General features: G+C 45.9%; 1 protein-coding gene across 1 annotated transcript; it reads right to left on the bottom strand.

Annotated features, from left to right (window-relative positions):
- Window positions 1-1,045: 1,045 nt before the first annotated feature.
- On the bottom strand, window positions 1,046-16,200 carry LOC149280948 (partitioning defective 6 homolog beta-like). The gene is made up of 3 exons (XM_089499947.1): window positions 16,135-16,200; window positions 8,633-8,855; window positions 1,046-1,878 (listed from the first exon to the last, which is right to left on the bottom strand). The coding sequence occupies exons 1-3, from the start codon at window positions 16,198-16,200 to the stop codon at window positions 1,046-1,048; spliced, it is 1,122 nt and encodes a 373-aa protein (XP_089356073.1).
- Between the last annotated feature and the right edge of the window lie 2,485 nt (window positions 16,201-18,685).

Genomic DNA, 18,685 nt, shown 5'->3' with positions numbered 1-18,685 from the left:
GTGTCCGGTCTCGGGCTTGTGCAGTCTTACGTGAATTGTACACGTTAACATCAGCAGCGCAGTACTGAAGTAGTATACGCGCGCGCGCACACACACACACAGTGTTATGAAGTAGGACTGCAACAGAAAAGCAAAAAAAAATAAGGGGCAAACTTACTTTCTGCAAATAGCAGGGCTGCCTAGGATCACCCTATGGATTTTTGTATTCTGAGACAAAAACCTTCCCAAATATATATATTATATAAATAAATATATATATATTTATATATTTATAAATGGAGGATAACAGACTGCTTTGCTTGATACAATCTAATAAATGACTCTTCGCTGACCCCTTTTTTTTTTTTTTTTTTTTTTTACCCAGGAAGGGTTGCTCACCAGTCTGGCCATTTTAGGGGTTTAAAAATCACTCCGAAGTCTCCTCATCTATTGAATTATACATTATTCAGGACCAATCTCAACTCTTCTTGCTGGAGGAAACTGCCAGTGTTGGCCCTTCATTCTGAATTACGAAGTGAGAGACCTGAAAACGCAGTTACCTTGCTTTTAGTGAGAGATCAGAGGAGATCAGAAAGCCTTCTAGGACTAGAACAGAAAAGGAGATTGTCTCAAGCATATATTAGAAAAATCACTGAACATGGATAATATGCGAGGTAAAGAGGAATCGGGGGGGGGGGCACAGACGCGACACGGAACCTTAATGCACGTCACATGCATTGCGTCTGGAAAGACTGCAGACTTATGTAGTTTTGATGGTTGAATCCTAATACAAAGCGGCATATGCAAATTTACGTTAACCTATGGAATGTGAAGATAAATATATGGTCTTTTTTTCTCCTTCATTTAGACAAAAATAGAATTAAACGAAATAAAAGGAAAAATAATAATTAACTATACAGATAAAAAAAAAAAAAAAAAAAAAAAAAAAGTAGTTTGTATACAATGTCACACAGATCAACTGCAAAAAAATAACCTAAGATGTGCAACCAGCTAGCCATTAAAAACCTTCAAATGGCATCTTCCGGAAACCGTAAGCACGCGGCGTTTAGAGTGTAATGACCGTGCCGTCTTCTTCCAAGATTTTACCCTCGTGCATACTTTGTTCTAGGCTCTCTCCGCTGGCGCTCATGTGCGTGTTGAAATTGCTCGATGGGATGAAACCATTGTACGTTGAGTCGTGGTAAGACTCGAGCTGTGTTAAGGATTCCAGGCTCTCCGTGCTGGGAGCGGCTCGGGGAATTTGTTGGGGTTCACCGTTGCCTTCGATGATAATGTCCTCCTCGTCGCTTTCTGCTTCTTCAGGATGGTAGTTCTGAATGATGCGCTGCGGCGCCGCGTTACTATACATACTGGTACTGCTGTCCGTGGACTGTCCTGAACTCCCAGAGTTCCTGCTGTTTCGCACCACATTATTCCTCTGGTTTGCCGGCCTCACCGTGATGATCAGGTTGTGACTGTTGGCAACCATCATGTCCGTAACCTGGTCAAGACTCTTCCCGGACACTTCGATGCCGTTGACTTCGAGAACCTCATCGTTGACCGCTAATAATCCAGTGCTCTGCGCCAGTCCACCAGGAACCAGCCGCGATATGAAGATTCCCGGCACCTTCTCCAAGCCATGCGGCGTTACACGGACGCTGGAGCCGTCGCGGATGTAGAACCCAAGCGGCTTCTCCATGCCATGCTTGTACAGTCGGACTCTGCGGTGGGTTTCTGGGAGAATGTCGACGTCAATGATAGAGGAAACCGGTCTGAAGTCGCTGGGCATTCCAATCACTATATGGGGCTTCTTCCGGTTTTCTGGACGCAACACTGTCGCGAGAACGGTCTTCTTCTTGGTCAAAGTGTCCGTACCAAAGGCGCTGTAATCTGCTTCTTCTGGAATAATAATAATGATAATAAAATAAAGCAAATTAGTACCATTTCATAAATATAAATGCGTTCATTTTTGGTCTATAGGATGCATGCAAGACAAACAACAAAAAAACTAAACAATATTTAGTTTCTTCAACACAAAAACACTGAATCCTCGGGGAACCAGAAGAGTCAAAGTTGAGTCATTTACTAAAATAACCAAAGTAATGTGTGTCCCCCAAAAAGATAACATTAAATCCTAGCAAAAGAAAGCTCGTACCAGCGGTAGAGTTTGTTGCATTTATTTTCGGAGGTCAGGAGGTTTGCTGAAATTTATTTACACGGCCGGCCTATCCGGCAGAAAAAAAAAAAAAACCAAAACAAAATAACTTATGATGTAACGTTAAAAATAAATGCTGCCGTATTCATAAACAGTCACGGCTCCGTCAATAACCATAACAGGTTTTACTTAAAAACCACAAGACCGGTAATGTGAATTATAGATGGGCTTCATTAAAAAGGTTACAGCTCCGCATACAGAAGGTGAAGAATACAGAGGCAAAGTATTCCCGGAGACAATTTGCTCACATCGCAGGCGTTAGACGTGGACATCAAGAATTCCGTACTATTATTATCAGAATAATAAAATAACCCTTCAAATAATAGCAATATATTTCTCTCTTAAACCGGAAGGACTCTATACATTTATGCAGATACTTCAGCCCAAAACTCAGTCCTAGGAACAAGAAAGACCAACAAAACATAGCCGAAAGAATTAAGGCTGAGAGTCAGCTTTCAGGAGCCTCCGCCAGCCGCCCGATGGGCTTCGCTATGGCGGCTCACAGCACGTCGTGCGGCTTTTCTGTGGTTACAACCCGATTACGATTTGTTGCCTTTTCTTATCAGAGAAACCGAGCGCAAAACATTTCGAAATCTAAAAAAAACAAACACATTAAATGTATACAAATAGCCATCTATACGGACCCGTACGTCATACGAGCAGCGCTTTAAATAAAACCCGACCCTTTAAACTTTCTAAGAGCCAAATGGGACGGCATCTAAGCGGAAGCCGGTTTCTTGCGGAATAAAACCTACGATTTCAGGCAAGAAACCGACGAGAGGACGAGGCGTTTACGATAAAAAAAATTTAATTAAAAATGATTAACAATGGAAAAATGGCGGCCGAGACATTCCGGGAATGTAAAGAATCCCGAGGATCATAAATAGTATGTTGTGAAATGATGAATAACCTGGCTGCTCGGCCAATGCGTCACCGCAGGCACACCTCCGACACAAACCCTGCTTATATAACCAATGGGAGTCTCTCTTTACTCATCTCTCCACTTTGGCCTCGATAATTATATTTCAAAGGAAACTAATAGAGTATTAACGACCGTTGAGGTTAATACTCATAGTATCTGTTACATCACATGAAAACTCGGTCAGTGACAGCACGTACAATCAGCCTAACAAACTGACCAAGCCTCCTACAAACGTTACATTTTCTGCTGCTATGGCAACAAAGCCTTTCAACAGCCTCGTGAGAAGATAGGACGGGTAAGCGCAGCTACATAGACAGTAATTCACGCAAAACAGGACGAAACTATAAAGCAAATACAAAAATCTAATGTTCCGGGGCCGAGTATGTAAAGGTAATAAGGATCCAGAGCAGAAGAGGCAGGGTATTGGGGTAGTTGGCAGGTATCAGGATTTTGGGTGAATCTCAGATAATACAAGTTTTGCCTACTATATAGCCTCTCCCCCACTGAGGTAGTCACACCCCTTTAATTACATTCATAGAAGAGGTAGGAGGGTATAAAATGGGTGTGGCCAAGCACAATTAATGCCACCCATACCAACCGGTCAGTAATTCCAATTCTAGGGTTATTAGTACGGCCTTCTAAATACCAGGAAGCCAATGGAAACATCACATCTAACCTATCCCCTTCTCCAACACTGTAAAGGAGACCATCCACACCTTTTGCATACAGACCTGACCCCCGCTAAGTGATTTAAGGTCAGCCATAGAGGTGAAAAAGGTCTGTAGGAAAGAACTTTGACAAAGGGGGAAAAAAAAATAAAAAAAAAAATTACTCCCTCCCTCCCAAAAAAATCCCCCTACATCCATCAGCACTGCAGACATATAGGAACTCCATCGCTCTGAGCCCCGTCTCGCAGGGTGCCAGCCGGTGCAAGGAGCCACACATTCCTCTAGGTATGAAATCCACTGGTGGGTCTGGCAAACCGACAACTGCTTTCACTCACCGCACACGGGAGCGGGGGGGGGGGGGGTGAATCACGTGACTGATTCCAGAACATTCCCCGGAGTGTGGCCTGGGGTCCGATATTCTATATATATATACCTACATATTCTCTACACAAGGACAGAACAAGCTTAAGAATATACAAATAAAATAGATATTCCACGCAGGCCAACAGGAACACCAAGGGACCCGTTACACAGGTTCAAAGAGGACACGATTTGCGTATGTTCACTATATGACAGCGATAGTCAAATCCAGTCCCTGAGGGCCACGGTGGAGCCAGGAACGGCGTGTATCCTCACCTGAGAACGAGCTGTGTAATTGAAATGCCTATGCTTGTATACGTACACACACATATACAAAGATGTGTTGTCTGGGATATAGATTAATATATATATATATATATATATATATATATATATATATTAATCTAAAACTTTTCATAATCCATCACTGACAGCCAATGAAACCAAGCGGCTGAGCGCACGAGAAGTTAAAAGATGCATAGTACAGAGGTATATAATATATGCGTAATACAGAGGGACACGTGAAAGGCCAATAGACAAAAATGAAGAACCGCAGTAAGATCAGGGGGGGTTGGGTAACTTCAGAAATACAGAGCAGCCCGACTCCAGGCTTCGTGTAACACACCCTATTACACCGCGCAGGTACGTCCCAGCTAACCCATTCGTTAGAGAAGCTCTTGGACAAGTCAGCGGTATCCACATTACATGGCTCAGCCCTCAAAAACGACACGGCTACAGAGTGCGATAACTCAACCAAGTGCAGCGCGACGGCTTTCATCCCGAGTCACTTCTGAGATGAATTCCTGAGGCTTATCTGGGGCTTCTATATTCCAGAGAATTCAAATTCTTCTGGGACACGGTCCCGTCAAGTCCATCTAATGGCAGAAGCAGTTAGTGGACCTTCCAACGACCTCAGAGTGGGCCCATCGAGGTCACCAGAAGATTCCCAAAGTTAGCTCTAGTTTTAACCCGAGTCAAATAAAACCCGGCTGAAGTGATCCCAGGGCTTCCAGAATAGATCCTACACACACCTTTTTTTATTTATTTTTTTAACAGGAACGAGCGTTCTTCTAACGGATATCCGCATCTAAGTTTGGCTTTCAAGGCCGAGGATATATTCCTCACGCGACGATAATAAGCCTCTATAAAAAGGAATCTCTGCCGGTTCTCAGATTCTTCTAAACTGAAGCAGGGAGAAAATCTGCATTTCCCCGTCCAGCCGCAGACAACGCGTCCAAATTTGACAACGGCAGACGTTTGCGCTGTTGCAGGGAAAAGCTAGGAAGCGGCTCCAGGCGAGGACTCCTGACAGGTTAGATACGTCGCCCGGATATAGAAACGGCAACATTTAATCTGGACGACATGTTCCACCATACATACCCGGAGGCTCCTATTAATGAGCGACATCGGTATAGGCTACGTAAGTGATGATGATGTAATTACACTTCTGCGCATCACCTGTCCTTATACGCCCTTTACTATGAAAGCAAACCATTAACCTGCTGGGTGACGGCCAAACAGCTCTCATTAAATCTATTTAAAAAAGTACATCGCGAGACTCCAGGTCCTAATGTTCTTCATTATCTGTTATCAGGACAATACATTCCATTATTCTAAACACCAACACACAGCACAAAACATACAGGCGCTAATGCAGTCTATTACAGAACGCTGGCGGAGAAAAGAGGCCACTCGATGGTCCATACCATAGAGAAAACTATGCATTAACGTAAAAAGAGGGGTCTGGGGGCCACACAATCCTCAGTTTTGCACCAACTTTTTCTTTTTAAATAACGAGTAGGAGTGAAGCCAACTAGGAGTTCTTGTGTAGTGAGTGGTTATAGAAACAAAAGGCACCTTTGTCTCCTCTCATGCTGATGGTTAGAGGACTATAGAGCAAGAACGTTTCTGGCAAACGTCCAGAGGGCAGAGTGTTAATAGAGAAATATGCGAAAGGTGACCGTACAGAGCGCTCCTCCCCGCGTGGGCCAGCTGGTTAATGTGTGTGGAGGCAGGAACGGCAGAAGAATGCAACACAACTTCCAGGAAAATCCTAACTTTCATAGCAATTCAAACAACGATAAGCAACGTGGGTATCGCGGGGTGGATAACTGGACAGCACGGGATTACGGCTGCGAGCGTAAGGAGAAGACAACGCGGACAGGTAACGTTGGAGAACGGTTATGATGGAATTCTAAAGAGGTCTACAAAGATAATATAGAAAACAGCAAAGTACGTGGACGCCGCCGGTGTTAGGACTCCAGGATGTCCTCACAAAGTCAAAAGGGGTTCTGCGGGAAGGACAGGGAGCTGTATTCACTAAACCATGCAGTCGACCCAAGTCATTATCGAGATCCAAGTTCAGGGAAGATCATCGTGCAAGGTGGCAGATCTGGCCAACACAACGAGGTTTCATGGAGGTCATCTCCCTACATTATCTATGCTTTATGCAGGGCCATCTCACTGGTATTGATCCCATCATACCGCAAAACCCGATTAAAACCAAGTGAAACGTGAAGCCATTCGTCCCGAGCCACTCCTGAGATAAATTCCTGAGGCATGTCTGGGACTTCTATGCTCCAAAGAATTCCAGTTCTTTTTGGACACGTTCCCATAGAGTCCATGTAACGGCCCTTGCACGCGCGTAATTAACGCGCTGTTGGGTGGGGGGACTATTTGGTGACTACTTTCTACCTGGTCGTAAAACAGATACATAAAGACGAAATCCCTCCGGTGAACGTGTTTACAAGAAATCCTGTTGTAGATTCTTCCACACCAGTTGGGTGGACTTTCCCTGAATGGAAACATTTAGTGCTAGAGGGACAGAACATGTTAACAGACATACAAAGAAGACGCTCGCTTAGACAGCGCATGCTTCCTGTTTTCTCCAAGAACACGAGAAAACATGTAACATAGTATTGCGTGAAGTACGGCAGCTTCTGGCCCATCGGGCTGTCAACAAAGGAAAGAAGTCCCTGTCACAGCCAATAAATCACATCTTCCACACTGGTTTGCACATTTTTTATGACTTTAGCCTCGGGTTCCCAGAATCTTTTTTTCTCCAGTTTACCTTGGCATTGTTTTCCTACGCTATAGACCATATTTTGGCTTATTCTGGTTACAATCGACGGGGTTACTGTATCCACTAGTGGGTTAGGGAACGTCGGCAACTGTAAAGCCTTCAGTTCATTCTCGCAACATTAAACTTCAGCCGCCAACCACGAGCAGAGGGCTTAACAAAAGAATGCTTACAAGGCGAGGAAAGGCTTGTGGAGGGTGGAAGAGGGATAGATTTCAAGGTGGAAACTGCATCCCAAAAAGTCTACAGTAACATAATACGCTTAGAGTAAACTAGGACATGGAAAGCAGGAGACCAAGGAAGCGAGGAGATCTTCAACCCCTGAAGGCAAAAGACACGGAAGGTTTCTGGGATCAGAAGTAAAAAGCTACATTATTGCCTCGATGAGGCGGTCGAGAAACCTGAAAACTCTGGCAAGGACAAAGTGTAAACAGCTGCGATCTAGACCATGTGATGTGTCCGAAAATAAGCGTGGGTCCTATAATACCGGAAATAAAAACTTGCTGCAAGATTGATAACTAAATCCAAAACACGAGACTAAACCAGCAAGTCTCCAAGCCTGGGATTTTCTTTGGATTCTGGTAACGGCGCGGGACGATATCCGCGTGCTACAGTCGCCATAATATACCCTCCGCCCGGGAGTAACTTTTTACAAATGTTATATCGGTATAACCAGCCACAAACAGACCTGTCTGGCAGCAAAACAACCTTCCTGAGGCTCTTATACCATTTTGTTAGATTATTTATTAAGAGTTGATGTAATTTTTGTGAGTTTCAGGCAAGGAAATGCGAGTTGTCGCTGAACTCTCATGACCTCGTCTATAACTCGCAAAACTTAAAGTCACATGCCCTTGCAAGCAACTCACATATTAGTGAATACGCACGTTGTTACACCTCACGGAGTCAGCTTGCATACAGATCCCGAGCATTTTATGGCCGCATTTCCAGCTACCTGACCAGCGTCACGGCTTTCACTTTTCCGCCTATAGGGTCAATGGCCCCGTTATCCGTCACAGCCAAGGACAAACACATACTATTTGCACAAGCTCACACAGCAGGCACTAATACAACTGACTGACACAGAAACACACATAGGTGGGGATAGCATTAACCCAACGTATGCCAGATCAGCGATATATCAGATATTGCATTTAACGGTATGTGGTTACAGATGCCTCCGACCGAAGCTAGATAGCTGACTGCCCTACTTTTAGCTGTTGACACGCATCTGTGACCTTTGTGCTTTTATTGCAGAACCAGTCAAAAACACGCAAACCATATTTAAAGGAGTCTGTGCATTCATAACGGCTCCAGCAAAGTCACACAAGGCGGGCCGCTCCTATCAGCAGATTAGAACGTAGGTTACGGAAAATACGCAGAACACAGCCTTGATTAGAAATATATCTTACCTTTTCTTTGCAGGAATATTCTGAGCAAAGGGTTCGCGGTAGTTATTGCTTTATGGTAATTCTCATCATTATTTATGGGCAACAAGTCCCCGTGAATGTCCGCATAGCCCACTAGTACATCCACGTTTGGGATTTTATGGACATGCTGAAGTAATCCATAGAATTCTTCGAACTTGCCGGGCTTTGATCGTTCCAGAGCAAAACGCCGAAATTCCGCGCCAAACTAAAAAAAAAAAAAACAAACAAAAAAAAAAACACAAATATTAGCATTACCAAAATCTGCAGGCAAAACACACACAAAAAAAAAAAAAATATATCCAAAAAATGAAACAACATTACAAGTATAAGGTGTTTGCACCAGCCTGTTAGAAATTCCTTCAATCCCAACATTCTCGCCTTGCTGCTCAACATACGAATTTAAATAAAATTTCCCAAATCTGCTCAGCAATATTCCGGCCCCTTGGAGAAGTACCCCCTTAGAGGCTCTGACTTTTCCCCACAAGGGATCTGGGAGACCTTGTTAACAGAGCCAACACCGATGAATGGCCGGCAAAGAAAGTAAAGGCAAAAAGAAGAAGCGGTAGTCATATCGTATTGTGTCCTTCGTGCAGAAGATGATGCGAGGGTCATCAGAAGTACTTTGGTATGCAATCAATTAATGAGTGGGACTTGCAGTATTAATTACTTGAAATTTTGGTACAATTTTGATGGATTAACTTTGTTGCGACAAATATTGTGCAACATTTCAAATATATTTATCAATGTAAATCTGAGAAAGCGAAGATTTTTCGTGAAGCGACGTCTTCTTCTCCAAGCAGCGAGCAGGTTAAAGAACCTCATCTCTCCGCATTGTCTGGTCTTTCATGAAGGCAAAATTGGAAGTTTGCGCAGGAGAAGCCGTTGTGGTCGGGCTTCCGCGCTTCATATAAACGAAAGTTCTCGTGTAATCGCAGGACCAGCCCGACCGGCCCACAACGCCCTCGCGATTGCTTAACCCAACTCCCCACAGACACATTATGAAGCACAGTGACATTGTCGCTGGAAAGGTATTGAGATCGGCCCTGCACATATTTATACCCCGTTATAATATTTCCTCTAAAAAGACATTTTTCTAGGGTATATAGATTTTTACCGTTGTTTCTGGTAAAGGGTTAACAGTGAGTTTTGGAAGTGGCCTTTTACACTCTAGAATGTGCCGAGAGCAAAGGATCCTCCAGCGCAACTCTCTGGGTTTTATTCACTAAAGAGTTGTGTTTCAGCTCCTTGACTTCTCTATATATTAAGAAGGTCCTACACCAGCGAGCTTCTGCTGCATGAAGAGCTTGGCCGGACCTGGATAATGTATAGGTAATCATCAACATTTCTTCAAAGTCTCCCCACGTCCTGAATTATGCATTATACAGGGTCATGTCAGCCCCGCAGGGAAACCTGCCGGCGGTTAAACCAGAACTCTCCTGCAAGCCCTCTGTTTAGTGGATAAACCCCTCTGCTGTGCTGTACCTGTCAATCCGTGCCTACGGATCCTTGGCTCAATACCGCAGCCCTAAATTAACCCCGTAAGCTTTAACAATCATTTGTCGGCGACTTCATGGCTCCTGGTGCGTAACAGCACCTGCGATGAAAGGCCGCCGATACCTCGCTCCACGGAGATCGGACACACCTTGGCGTGACTAGGAACGCGACGTACGGAACGAAGGAGGACAATACCCGGCGTCTGAGTCACCCTGACAAACTCGAAGCGCACATACATTTAAACTGAACCGCCCGATAAGAGTCGCTGCGTTTCGGAATCGCGTCGGAGCTCCCGGCACATTCTGTACTCTTGGGGGGGGGGGGGGGGGCGCTTAACCCGTTAAAGACAGCAAACGCCAACGCCTTTACCCAATGAGGCGTACTTCCTTCAACGACTGTTCACCTTCCCGGACGGTGCTCAGGTACGTGAAAGACGTCCCGTCGCGTGAGGCTACGACGGGGGCCATAAAAATACCAGGCGCATCGGGACGCAAGAATGCCTACAGCTTTACCGTCTCATACCTGATAAGGAGATAAGGCCGCACCGCACGCGTGTGACGATACTATGTTTCGCCGCGCGTGTAGGATGCGCATGACTTAAGATGAGCTCATGGGACTCGCCGCATAGATTCGTTTAACCCCGCGCATGCTGGAGAGGGGAGAAACAGCGCAGGCAGGTCGTAAATGTCTCAGAGCAGCCATAGAGCTCGGAAACAGAACCTGCCAGCAGATCGGCCCCATTAGGCCCCCGTCTATTCTGCCTTTTTCCCTGGCGTAAAGACTAAAACCTTAATCAGTCGTTGGTCTCGTCTTATATTCAGGAGCCGTATGCCGATCCCAGGGAAGTTTAAATCCCCTTACTGTATTAGCCTCTACCACTGATGGTGGTCCACTCCATTTATCTACTACCTTCTCAGTAAAGCAAAACTTCCTTACATGTCATCCAAGCCCCTGATGATTACTATTCTAACATTTCTTCTCGTTTGCAGTGGACTTCCCTTTTGTAATTTGTTCCCGTCTTTATTAATAAAGGGAAGAAAGTCCCAGATTGGAGCCAATACTATGTAAAAATTAAACAGAAACCGGGAGGTACCATCACACCGGGGAACGCAGGGTTACTAAGCGTTTCCACGCAGATAAAGGCGAGGGCATAAATGAACCCCGTCTAATAAGCCAGGAGTTATTCCCCTTTTAATTCATCGAAAGTTAACCCCTAAATAACACTGAAACCTGACCACGCTACTAACCAGACCGGAATGGCTACTTCTCGCAGCCCCAGGTATGCGCCGCACCCTGGCAACACGCACGCCTGCGTTATACAATCGCATCCGAGAACGGCACCGCGAACGTAAATCCGCCACTTCGTTTAAAGCATTTATTTGGCACGGCCATCGGTGGTGAAAAAATAGGCATTCGCCGGCGTATAAAAGACCTACTGTACACAACCGAGCAGCTCCGCTATTGCTACATACCAGCGTCCCTACTCTCCCCCACCACTTGTTTTCTCTTTCCTTATTAGTTACAAAAACAAAAATAGATCGTTTAAAGCCCAAGGTTCTTTTTGTTTCCATTGTAGTTTCATAACACGACAGGAAAGCAAATCATCGCAGCGTAAGTGTTTGTACAACACGGAATGTGTTAAGTAAATAAAAATTACAAGTCACCGCTTTATAATAATAAAAATTATAAAAAGAAAAAAAAAAAAAAAAAGGAATAACCTAAATGCTGTCCGCGCAGGCAGTCCGGGAGAACACCGCGGGGGCCGTTTGCTTTTGCATCTACAGACAGAAAACATACCCTTGCATTGGCTTTAGAGTTGAATTCTAGCGTGTAACGCGGAGGGGCCGTTTGACTTAACTATGCATTATGGAGGGGTGTAGACAGTAAACTTTACCTGCTAAAAGACTTAGATGACCCTGCATTATGCACGGCTTGGCAAGTTAAGAGATCTTCAAGAACACAGTTTTAATTATACATTACACAGGGCTAACGACGACTATAGAAAAAGCTGACCCTTCATAATGCATAGCACTAGCAGAGAGCTGAAATACTCAAACCCAACACTAGGGAATAAACCCCAGAGCTGCAGGGTATTGAACACACACACACACACACACACAACAACGAACGGCGACTACCAAACATGCCGAGAATATATCCCGAGAACGTAGAACGTGACACTGCATTCGACAACACTCCTACACACTTACAGAGACAACACAACAACAACAACAACTGAAGGATCGAGAGATCCACGGGATCCTCCAGAGCTTTAAGTGGCAAGAAACGCTTCACCCCATCGCCGGCCGACAGCTAAATATCAGGAGCGGGAACCTGGCAATAACGCCAACACGTCGGGGTCTATTCACTAGAGAGGGAGTTTGTAAGAGTAGTAGATTTCCGACACTTTATATTGCTATGCATTATCAAGGGCAGACCCCCGGGAGCTTCCCCCACAAAAACACCAGAACAGGCCCCAAATAATGCATGGGAGGGTCAGCTCACCCCTTCTTAAGCGAAAAGCCCCCCTAATCTGTGATAAGCCCTACATAATGAATAGCGACATCAGGGAGCTTAGCGAGCGGACCCAGCTAAACCCTGTCCCAGTGAGCTTACAATCTATTCGATTCTTATTTAGAAAATTCCTACAAACAGCCTGTAACAACGATCCATATATCCATCTTAGGACTGTTCTAGACTTGCTTTAGGGAGATCTCCAAAAAGGGTGGCCTGATCACCCCCCCCACCCCCCGGGAAGGTGCGCTTTCCATATCCGCGATTAAACGATCCAGCGGCAACGAGATGCGCGTCGGGAAAAGGGGGCAGCGACAGTGCGGAGGGTTATAATCACCGCAACGCGCTCACAATACAGTACAGACAGAGCCAGCAATCTGCCGTCACGCTGCGGCACAATCACAGGCGGCGGAGAGATAACAGCGGAGCGTCCATTCAAGAGCTGCTGACGAGGAGGCATCCGGGCGATTCAGACACTGCTTCGCTCATGGATCTATAAGCATCAACTGATCAAACAGCAAACGTCTTTACAGGGGGCTGCTGAACAGCGGACCGGCCATTGGGTGCCTTACAACTCTTACTAAAGTACAGCCACCATTACCCTCAGCCAGCTGATATCGCCATTCAGGGCATCGCGGCGATTGTAACCGTCAACATCTCACACTACATCACATAGATTGCGATATTACATCCCACAATCACCGGCGATGTCAATCCTCTGCTCCCCCGTCAGGCAGAACGAGCATTTATATAACATATTATACATACTGTATATACACTGTTCAAATGTTTGGGGTCACTTAGCTGTGCCGTTGGAACACGGGAGTGATAAAGCGCCTCTGTACAACTATGGAGAGATTCCATTAAAATCAGCCGTTTCCAGCTACAATAGTCATTTACAACATTAACCCCGTCTGCGCTGGATTTCTGATCCATTTCATGTTGCTTTAATGGAGAGAAAGGTGCTTTTGTTTCAAAAACAAGGAAAATGTTGAACTGTAGCGTGAGATTTATATATATATATATATATATATATATATATATATATATATATATATATATATATATATATATATATATATATATATATAAAAGTGACTTATTTCCCTGCAAGAACCTTTGGTTAATAACCCGTTGTGAAGAGCTGCCATTGTAGCTTCAAAGCATTCACAACTAACTTCAGCAAAAGCCGGGTGAGATAATATACCGCCCTTGGTCCAACATGCAAAGGGTTAAGTAAAGAGAAGATGTCATTAGGGAAACCCAGCCAGGGGCCGGTCGGAGCCACCAGTCAATTTTAGGATCATAACTCAGCTAACCAGTTTTCGAACAGAATTTCCCCGAACAGCCCACCCTTTTAACACAATAAAAGTTTAGAATTAACCTCTTATTTACCACTTAATACCTGAATACAAGCTTCCAAGTCACATTTTATAATTGATAAAGAAATTAGGGTCCCAAAAAGCACTTTGTCTCAACAAGAACCTTTTTGTTCTTCTTGCTTCTGCCACCTGGTTGAGTCCCCTAATCAGGGCTACTTTGTCCTGAATACATTCAGCTAGGTGCGATACCATCCAAAAGTTTGGGGTCATTCCAAAATGTCTTGTTTCTTAAAATGTAGTGCATTGAAACATGAAATGGATCAGAAATCCAGCGCAGATGGGGTTAATGTCGTAAACTACCGTACTATCGTAGCTGGAAACGGCTGATTTTTAATGGAATATCTTCATAGGCGTACAGAGGTCCTTTATCACTCCCATCACTCCTGTGCTCCAAAGGCCCTTTATCACTCCCATCACTCCTGTGCTCCAAAGGCCCTTTATCACTCCCATCACTCCTGCGTTCCAAAGGCACGTTGTGTTCGCTAATCCAAGTTTAAATCCAAAAGGCTAATTGATCGTCAGAAACCCTTTTATAATTATGTTACAGCTAGAAATGTCCTCGTTTTCCAGGAAAACAGTTCATTGACCCCAAACTTTTAAATGGTACCATTGACAAAACACAGCAGATAACATCACGTTAGTTCGGGAAGGACCCGCACCCACGACGAGGGATCTGCTCCATTAAACACAGGAGGTATACGGCAGGTTTCGGAATAAACTGGATAGGGTAGCGGCTGGGGCCACATCAGTATTTATTATACATGGCACCAGTGCGCACAATGGCCGGCAGAATCACCTTTGCGAATTCCGATGCCCACTTGGCAGCAAAGGAGCCCGTTTCCATATATATATATATATATTAATAACCACCGCCCATATATACAGATTACAGGTGTTTACTGCAGTCTATATATAGCATACCCAGTGCATTCCTAAGTACACCTAGGCTACATGTTACATAATATGCCTACACTCATCTCAGCATACACTCACAAACATAACCATGTACACTCACTAAAGCGTGTGCTCACCCTTCTGTATACCAACACACCTTAAAGTTAATATTTACCAATACCGAGGCTTGTAAACGAGGCTGTTAATGCGAATAAATGCAGACACATAGGGGTTAAAGAAATAGTTATTCATTTATATATATATATATATATATATATATATATATATATATATTATACACACACACACCACAGCTCTGCTTTTAGATGACATACGGTATATTCACATTTTAGATGTTTGGTGAGGAATCGCTTAAAGACCGAAACCCCATTGAGACGCTACGGAATTTGATGGCACTATATAAAACAATAAATAATATTAAGGCACAGCATGTATGACATTAATGTAAACATATATATATATAGGGGATGATTATATACATACACCCACGTATAGATGAGATACATTAATCTCCAGTGTAACCGGAAATGCCGAACTATTACTCACACCGCCCTATCAGATCTTTCTCTGACACGGGGTATCCATGTCAGAGCCCGGTTAGGGGGCAGCCGGTGACGGGCAGAATTACATGGAATGTGGTTTTTCTGGGGCCATTTTTTGATGGGTAGGTCCCTGATCCCTGCCAGAGCCTCTCTACCTGCCCCAGGGCATGGCAAGGGCACTTTGTCTCAGTCTAAAAAAAAATAAAAAATCAAGGATGACAGGTGGCCCACCCAACACCCAAAAATCCTTTGCCCCAGCAGGTGCCTCATTCCCTAACCCCTTTACCCCCCAGCAGGTGCCTCATTCCCTAACCCCTTTACCCCCCGGCAGGTGCCTCATTCCCTACCCCCTTTGCCCCCTGGCAGGTGCCTCATTCCCTACCCCCTTTGCCCCCTGGCAGGTGCCTCATTCCCGACCCCCTTTGCCCCCTGGCAGGTGCCTCATTCTCGACCCCCTTTGCCCCTCGGCAGGTGCCTCATTCCCGACCCCCTTTGCCCCCTGGCAGGTGCCTCATTCTCGACCCCCTTTGCCCCCCAGCAGGTGCCTCATTCCAACCCCCATGTCTTCGGCAGGTGCCTCATTCCCAACCCCCATGTCCTCGGCAGGTGCCCTTTTCCCCACGTCCAGATTGCGCACCTTACTCTTCACCTCCACGGTGCCGAGCGCCCTGCTGCTGCCCGCAGTCCGATGAGCCTTGTTCATCTTCTGCCGCTGCGTTCTCCTTTCCCTCCCGGTGTGTATCGACACCTCACGTCTCCCTAGCTAGTCGCCCAGTGACACGGAGCTGCCTCCCGGTCCGCCTGCGTCACCTCTCCTCGAACTCCCCCTATCGCCGCCTCCTCCCACGGTATCTGTGACTGGAGGGAGGGGGGTGATCGCGGCCTCGCTCTCACTTACGGCGCGTGCACCTGCAACTAGACCGACACCCCAGAGCGCGCAGGTAGCCCGTGCTCCGCCCCCTCGCGGGCGCGCGCAAGTACCGCGCGGCCGCTGTTGCTGAACGTACAACCAATTAGGAGCGCAGGTAAGCGCTAGCCCTCCATCCTGGGCCACAAGACCTCCCTCCTCATCGCTCCTGTATCTGTAGACCCGCCCCCTTATGATGTAGCTGCCCACTCCTCACTCGCTCCTGTAGAACTAGACGCGCCCACTCATCCTTCTCCTGACACGCCCCCTCCCCTTCCTTTGGGCACGTCATGGGACACCTGGAGAGCAGGGAGGTGAGGATTACGGCGTGTGCGCGGTGACGTCACGGCAGGCGGCTGTCATGGCAACAGTAACAAATACCCGGCCAGCAGAAGGTGTTGTGTCAGCCAAAGAGTGTTTACATTAACAGGATAATTAAGAATAAAATCTGTGAATAACTCTGCTGAGGGAAGCGGCTTCATTATAATAATCCCGTGTCTGTGAAGAATCCTCTGCTGCCTCACTTGCAGCCTGCCAGTTTATTATGAAAAACACTAACCTCGGTTTATTGGCCAAAAGCTAATATTTGCTGACCTACTTGTAAAGTGTCATCTGATTGGCTAATGTAGAGTTTCTCCACGCCTACTATTTTCATACCTCCCGGGTTTTCCTCCTTATGAGCGACAGTCCCTTATTTGGCCCTAAATCCTCCCCGGTTGTCCCTCTTTTCTAGGAGGTCAGAATGTTTGCTGGGTATGAGGGTATCGCAGGGTTCTACAGCCCTAAAAGCTCCAATAATGTGTATAGAAAAAGCAGGAAAATAGAGATTCTTCTGGTGAGGGAGGAGCTTATCAAAGATTCCGGTGGTCTGTCCCCCTGTGGGGAAGGACCAAGAGGATCCGGCCCTCCCGCAGGCCTTTTGGGCGGAGAGAAGGAAGAGGCTGCCTAGACCCTTTTGTGGAGTGTGACCCTAAAGAAAAGAAGAGGAGGACCCTGTGTCCACCATGGCCTTCTGGCACTTCTTTACACAGTGAAGCACTTGCACCTTGTGGAGGGATGAAGGTCAAGCGAGTCAAGCTGTGAGAGAGGGAAAGCTCGGTCTTTTTGCCTTAAGGCTGAGGTCGCTTGGGCCCCCCCAGACTATGGCCCAAGGTCACAGTGTGTTTTGTGTGATGGTTACACAGGACGCCTTGTTTGTTGGAGCCGTCAGTAAGCGCTCTGTGCGCCTCGGACCCCTCTAATAACTCTTATACGCTAGGCCTGAAGCTTTATGACACCTGCCTTAAAGGCTGGGCCCGGAATGGCGCCCTTTTTACGTTTTTGGATGTTGTGCACGTGTGGTTTTTGTATGTAATATATTTTTATTATAAATCACTGATACGGTTGAGCTTTCATAAATTTTTGAATCGCTAAAAAGATTAATATTTTTTCTGGTAAGGGTCCAATGATGCCAGCAATTCCCTGCTATAATTACATACCTCCCAACTTCTGCCTGTCCTGATTTGCTGGGGGGCGGAGCCTGGGAAGTAGAGTGTCGCACAAGTCAGTATTTATGCTCCGGTGTCCCAGAGAATGAAATCAGGATCATGGGATTGCAATCCTGAATCCTGCCGTCCCACCAAACTCAATGGGACAGTGGGAGTGGCAAAATTGGGACTGTCCCACGCATAGCAGGACAGCTGGGAGGCATGTAATTATATGTTATACTTTACTTGGGAACTCTCCGGGTTTTGCCTGGCGATTCCAGGTGATGCCACACCCCACTCCCGCCCACTTCCCCATAAAAAATAGTGTGTGTGCCTTGTGATGTTGGCGGGACCCTCCCGCAACGTCATCAGCGCCACCCACCGACTTCAGTGGAATCTCCTACCCTTATTCCACAAGGGGGGCTTTGGGTAGCCGGAGCCAGAAAAGTTCCCAGGTATGTACTTGACACTTGTCCTTACTGTTGTCGTTAAGTAGAAAAGTGACAGAAGACCTAGGCCCCCGTTTCTCCGAAGCCTGTGTGACTAATCAGAGGTCTATGGTGAAAGGAATTTACCGGAGAACGCTGGGCTATCACCCCCTTCCTCTCGCCATGGTGCGGAAAGGGAACGAGTCAGGTTGAAATGCATTGAGGTCAATTCTGGTGTTTACCCCTTACGATCAGCCATCTTCCTGTTCTCAGGATCAGTTCTTGATTGTTGAGGGTTTGGCTACCTTCTAGGCATACGTGTTATACTTTGTATAATGTAATAATGGTAGGTCTAAATTACTAAGAGGGTGGTAGATAAGTAGAACA

This window comes from Sceloporus occidentalis, unplaced genomic scaffold (assembly GCF_023333645.1).
Source record: "Sceloporus occidentalis isolate IW3139 unplaced genomic scaffold, rSceOcc1.0.p SCAF_143, whole genome shotgun sequence".
In the NCBI taxonomy this organism is placed as follows: domain Eukaryota; kingdom Metazoa; phylum Chordata; class Lepidosauria; order Squamata; family Phrynosomatidae; genus Sceloporus; species Sceloporus occidentalis.
This window is presented reverse-complemented; position numbering and strand designations above follow the sequence as displayed.